General features: G+C 46.0%; 1 protein-coding gene across 1 annotated transcript, besides 1 other annotated feature; it reads right to left on the reverse strand.

The window, feature by feature from the left end:
• The first annotated feature begins 3,818 nt into the window (after window positions 1-3,818).
• Window positions 3,819-3,851: a microsatellite.
• A 385-nt stretch (window positions 3,852-4,236) lies between these two features.
• Window positions 4,237-4,551, reverse strand: NFIA_024140 (uncharacterized protein; the record flags this gene model as incomplete). Its single annotated transcript, XM_001263931.1, has 2 exons — window positions 4,237-4,273; window positions 4,319-4,551. 2 exons carry the CDS (start codon window positions 4,549-4,551, stop codon window positions 4,237-4,239), a joined length of 270 nt encoding a protein of 89 aa, XP_001263932.1.
• Between the last annotated feature and the right edge of the window lie 2,117 nt (window positions 4,552-6,668).

A 6,668-nucleotide genomic window follows, 5' to 3' on the forward strand; every position in this document is an offset into this window, starting at 1 on the left:
TCCCTTCTGGGCATGATTAATATGGCCCCCAGTTACTAATATATATTAGATGGAAACTAGGAAGCGGCAAAATACTGGGTCAGGAAGGGAAGGACTCATTCTAAGAAAGTAGGACAAAGAAGGACTAGGAGTGTAAGGGGTAGCAATCCTCATTGGCGTCCACTAGCTGATGGGTTACGGCAAGAAACAGGTGATCATACACCTCAAGACAACGACCCTGCTGTTGAGAGGCCGCCATCAATTTATGTGAGAATGAACGAATAGACTGATATTCGGTAAACTGGATGACTAGCTAAGAACGAAGCTATCTACATGCGAAGCAAGAGGTTGAGTGTGGCGAGCACAGGAACCATGGTACTACAGCTTCTGGAAAGACAGGAAAGACAGAACAGGAACCGAAGGATCCAGAGATGGAGCTGGAGCAACCTTGGAGTGCTTGATAGTATCATATAACTATATCACCACCTCTCTAGAGAGGTACAGGCACATGAATATCGAACAGAAATACACAGTAACCTGTATCTCTCTAATTACGGCTGAAGATTACAACGCAGCATGACGTAATTGCGCCTGAATGGCTGATTAGCTAATTTGATGCCCAGTCTCTGTCACAGCTGGGAGAAGATGATGGAAGAGAGAGACATCATGCCACGGCCACTGTCTATCGATCTATATCGACTCAAGCACCGCCTCAAGGGGCGGCAAGTAGAACGGATATCAAAGTATGAAATGGAAGTGCCAATAAAAGTTGATTCCAGGTAAGCCAATAAAATGTTCGCATTTGGCTGTCTGCGAGCTTGAGCTTTAGTGGTATTACTTTAGGACATCACATCCTATAATGGAGATTCCTGATCTTTAAGTATCTACTTATTTCCAAGTGGGGCCTGTTTAACAAGACGACTTAGGGTAAGTTTTGGGTTTTCTACTTTTCTTTGACCATCGCCCAACGACGCCGACTCATAAGGACCCACTGAGAGCTCATCTATTCTCTAATTAGCGCATGTATGAGGGTTAGACAAGGGTTATGTCTCACCAATATATAATTGGCTTGAGTTTGCCATGAGCCTAGACCATCCCTTTGCAGCATTTATGATTTCCAGATACCTTACCTATCACGTAAAAGGGAACCTAGGGATTTGATACACCTGTAACAAAGGCATCTTGGTCACCTTGAGAACACTCATCAGAGCAAGCCAAATCCCCGGCTTTTTGAGCTCCAATTCTCCCAGATACACCTTGTGGCCGTATTTAATGGCGGTAAGCACTTGTCTGGTCCCTGGCAACCGCTCCTCCTTGACAAAATCGATAATTGACTTCTGTGCGACCCAGTAGCGCTTGGCGAGGTATCGTACCCTCGCAGCAAGATGAGCCACCATGCGCCCCACCCACGAACCCGGTTATCTTTCTAGGTCCATTGGAGATAGACAAGATGAGCGCAACCGCAATTGATCACCTCTTTTTAGATAAAGATACCTGCCTTGTCAAGATTGTTCACCACAAATTAGAACAGAGTATTCAAGAAATGGCCTTCAGCAGTAGAGTTAGTCAGTCACCCACTTTGGTAAACGCCGCCCGCAGCACCCCCAAATCATTAAAATATTTATAAAAACTACGGATTTAACAGTAGTCACAGCACGTCCAAAATATAATGGAATTTACTAGTAAAACTCGACAGAAAATGATAAATTAGATATATTAAAGATCCGGATCATTCTCAATCTCCCCTAGTGGATTCCGCTTAGGGCGCTTTGCGCCGCGCGAAGGGGTGCCTTGTAAGGCCTCATCCAACCAACGCAGCTCCAAAGCCACGTCATCTAGTAGATATTATTTGAAGCCATTCTCCTGTTCTGTAGGCGAAGATCTAGCTAGCCGCTGCGGTGTTGAAACGTAGGGTCTGATATTATCGAGATCTTGCGATTGGGCGTAGAGAATCGCTGGGGGAAGCCTTGCTGGCCACCGCAGCGTTGGAACAGGTGAGTAGATCTCCAGATCTTGAGTATATTAAGAGCTTCCTTGAAGAAATCCAGGAGCCTACTGAGGCTGCTGTTTCTAGCAGCCTAAGTGCGCGCCTGCCTCATTTGAATAGAGGCGTAGCCTGGGAGGAGCTTAGCTGCTTAAACTTAGGTATGTTTCCCTTAGCAAGTCAAGCAGCCTAAGCTTCCTCCTTCACCCATTATCTTTCCTTCTTGTCTCTTCAGCTTCCTCCTTCTTGCGCTCCTATTATTCACTGCTTCCGGCTGGCAGGGAGGAAGCACGTAGGCATTTTCGGGCTATGCGGGATGTCTGAGCATTCTGACGCTGTTTCTTCCAAACTTTCAGTTAATCGCTGCCGATTTCACCTGTAGAACATTAGCTATGTGTCTTACTATATAGTCTAATGTACTACTTAGTGAGCATTTTGGTGGTAGTTATATTGAAATTTGGATGAGCAATGGTTGAAGGGAGAGCTAGGCGGCGTTTGCCAATGTGGGTGGATTTGCCAAAGCGGGTGACTAATTCTACTCGTTGACGCGTAATTATCCTTTCCTCAATAGTCATGTCCTTCATTGCCAGTTTGATCCAGTGGCTTGCGAAGCCCTTGTGCGTAAGGCAGCGCCGGCCTCCTAAGGATCCGCCGCACCACAGGTCTCGCGAAATGTGGTCAGTGAGTATCTATCAGAGACACATTTATGTTTTCTATGAGCTCTCCAATGCGTTTATGTCAGAACACTGACTTTGAAAACAACTCAAACAATCTAATGTACTACGGCGCTGGGAATCTTTACCAGTCGGAATCTGGCAAATGAAAAATTCATCTTTAGTACAAAGATCTGACTAGTCCGTACCATGAGACTCGACCATCTTCGCATCAGGAATGTGGAATATGGCTACTTGAATGATTTGAAAGGAAAGTCGAGCCATAAGCTATGAGGAAGGCGAGTCAGCTATATACATTGCCCATTCCCATTTTAAAGTATTCTACTTTAGTCTATTCTGGATCCATCTTCAGATTGGGCATGCTGAATCTCTATTACAGGCCACATATCTAAAATGCTGTGTGAAGAAAAGGTCCTTCTCCATTCATCATCCGCAAAGTTCTTCCTTTCCTTGAATAGGCCCTCGCATTTGCGAGTCTCTGCTGCCTCTCCTGGCATCCCATAGTCCCATACCATACTAAAGAACATAAGAAACCCAAGTACTCATCTACTAGATGGAAACTAGGAAGCGGCAAAATACAGGCGCAAGGATGGAGGGACTTGTTCCAGGAAGGAAAAGAAGAACACAGGATTGTAAGGGGTAGAAATTCTCAGTAATAGCTGCGGACCTATGGGTTATAGCAAGGGACTGATGATCATGCGCCGCCCCAAGACAACAGCTTTGCTGGCGAGAAGCAGTCATTGGTAGTTTACATAAAAGCCCCAGATGCACCGAAATTTGCTTGGGAAAAGAAGTAACATCGCTTGCGCCTTAGACCGCCCTGTTGTAGCTGTGGGATAGAAGTACCAGCAGACCTGGCCTGTTGTATTTAAGACCCTGAGTCTTGTCCTAAGTCATTGTAGCTACAATACTGAGATTATGGATGTTGATTGGATACACGATTTTCTGTATAAGGACTAGTTACCGCTAGAATCGTACTCAAGACTAACTGTGATGTTTGGATTCCAAGTTCTAACAACTATAACGTGACTGGGCCTGTAGCAGTGTAGCATACCAGGAAAGAAGTGGAGTTAGGAGACAGCTGCGCTCTGTATGAGAGCTGGGCCAGAAGCCATATTAACAACACAATGAGGACGCAGACCTCACTGTCGTCCGTGCTCATCTAAGCTCTCCTCCTGTTCCCTGAAGCAGCTCTGAAGCAGCTCCTGAGCAGCTTCATGTGCTTAATCTCCACAGAAGCAGCCTCGTTGAGCTTAGATCGTGATCCTGTTCCAAGTCACAGAGACAGCAGTCATGCGGTCTCGCCGCTGCCCAGCGACTGGCCCACAGAATGAGGACAAGCGGCTGTACATCCCAAGATTGAGGGACCTCTCGCGCACGGGTGGACGAGGACAGAAACCTCGACAGGAGAATCAGGGGCACATTAATTATTAAGATTTACCACTGTACATGCTGTGACTTTATTGAACATAGATCATTTACTGTCTCAAAGACTGGTACGGAGTAAGTATATATATATTTGATTCCAGTCCACATGCCATGATGTACCTGTTAGGGCCTACGCGAAACACAAAATTCCCTCATATACTTGGGCGATAGTTAACTGTAACATAGTAAATCGCGTTCTCCTATGCACCTGTAGAGGTCCAATAAGCACAAACTGATGGTAAGAGCGTCCTACTCAAAGTCCGAGGTCCTCTCGAGGTCCTTTGGGGTCCTTTCGGGGTATCGAACCTCATCCGCCCGCGCCAGTCTCCACTTTGCCATGGCGTCCGCCTCTAGGACATCCAGTGCCTTCTGATATTGAGCGAAGGGATCATCTGCCGCCAGCGATATGTCAAACTCCTTCCCTTGTAGTTGAGGTTCCGACGATATACGTCCAGCCTGGTACACGTTGGCCATGTTGTAAGGCATATTTGGTAGAATAGACTCAATAGGCCAGCTGCCGGCTTTTAAAACATCGCAACTCGGCTTTCGATTAAAATACCTTATATTGCTGAGCAGATGACCACCAGCTCGCTTGCGGCTAGGCCGGCATGTTTGTTTACCGCGGGGCCAAAGAGCGTCGGAAATCAAACTCAAGACTGTTTTAAGGCGTTCTTTATCGAAACAGTGATTTAGGTCCCTTGAAATCTGCAGACGTCTCCGCAGTCGCCGTCGAAGTTGAACTCGCGCATGTCCACGGAGGATACACCATGCAATGTCATTATCACAGTTTCTGTCCGCATAACTTCTCTTCATGCCCTCATAAGGCTCGCTCCCAATTTGCGGCGTCTAGTTGATACACAGGCGACGAAGTATATCATCAATCTGGTGGAGATTGCCATTCCTATATGGCAGGTTATAGGTCGTAGGCAGGTAACTGATGATGAGTCGTAATTGTTCAAAGCTCAGGCGCTGTCGCGGATCAGGCTGGTGGGGGTCAGGCATCGCGGAAGACATTGTTTGCAAGGCGAGATGTGGCTATAGAAAAGCTCACTATAGGCTGACCAGTTCTCCCTTCAAAAGAAAATTAACTGGGGATACGCTGCTTATCTGGTTTTAGCAATCTAAGAACTTCCACTTAGCGTCCCTTAGTTCATATATACTGCATTTAGGTTTGTCAACAGCTTGGTAAAAACAATGAATGACATATTACAAGCCATCCTGCTCCCAACACAGGGCTGTCCGGTTGCCCCAACATTTGCGACCCACGGCCACCCCTGCACGGTCGCACCCCTCCACTCCCCAACCCCTTTCCTTTTTTTTTTCAAAACCCTTATTTGATAAGCAAAGCTGGATCATTCCGCTAGCAGGATTTTTGAGGCAAAACCTTAGTTATGTCATACTCAAGGCTTACGGAGTACTTATTCCTGTATGCACCTTGTTCATTACATAGGCAATAGCTTACCCATAATAATTAATAGATCCCTAGAAAACCAACCATATGGGCCTGATATATGGTGTGCTCATAGCTCGCTTCGAATTCTCTACTTAGTGCTGCACTGCTGCTGGTAAGACTAAGAGCATTCTATTCCAAGTCTTGGTTCTCTGATGTGTAATAACCAACTTGGGTATCTTTATATTAGTGTTAGCTCACCCCACTTGGAAACAAGTGGATCCCGTGCCCCTGGCTTCATGGTTTACTGGGCTAATTCATAAGTGATTACATTTCTGACACCTCCCTGGTCTCCTTTATTTCATTCCTGAGCGATTTGTAGATCAGGGTACTAAATACAGAGTACCTAGGTTTCAACTGACTCATCAATGGCCTCTCGCATAGCCCGCCAAGTGGCGCTGCCGCCGGATCTAGCTCCTATTCGCTGAACCAAGAGCTCCTAGCCCCTTAGTTCTACTCGAAGGCGCCCATTCGGAAAGAGTCTCTATGTACCTAAGCAAAAGTACCTAGGTGCATCAGGTCCAAGGGATCAAGAGACAGGAGAGTAGGCATTCAATGCCCAGGCGAGCTCATGCGGGCATCTAGAAACGCATTCTCTGATGAAGCAAATACGAAAGATCTGGAGAGCATCTAGGAATGTACCGGCAAACGTCACTTAAACGCTGTCTTTCACTCCATTGATGAATAATGACATTGTAAATTACAGAAAGTGCCTGGTACTGGAAAGAGACCTGGTCAGCTTGCAAAGCTTCAAGCCCTATATCTGCCCTCCCATGACTCTTGTTTCAGGTTCAAGCCGGATTTCTCTCTTAAATTTGCGCACAAAAATTACCTGATGCATAGTAGAGGAGCCTGAGGAGGTCGAATAACAGAGGGGTGTGTTGTCATTGGCAAGGACGAATCAAAAACTCTCCTCATTAATTTCTCTGATTTATACAATTCTTCTCTGCTCATACCTCTGCCAACCTCAGGCCAGTCAAAATTGGGCAGGGTCACCTAGATGAGATTAGAAGACATCATTTATAAAATAGGGACTAATAATACGATATCTTTAGTTAGTATTGCATTCCTTAAGTACAGTTAACCTAAAAACCCTAGTATAAAGTCCGCTGGGCAGCCAGAAAAGAGTTCAACAGAAGTCAGATATCAATAG

This window comes from Aspergillus fischeri, genomic scaffold (genome assembly GCF_000149645.3).
Source record: "Aspergillus fischeri NRRL 181 1099437636251 genomic scaffold, whole genome shotgun sequence".
NCBI lineage: Eukaryota > Fungi > Ascomycota > Eurotiomycetes > Eurotiales > Aspergillaceae > Aspergillus > Aspergillus fischeri.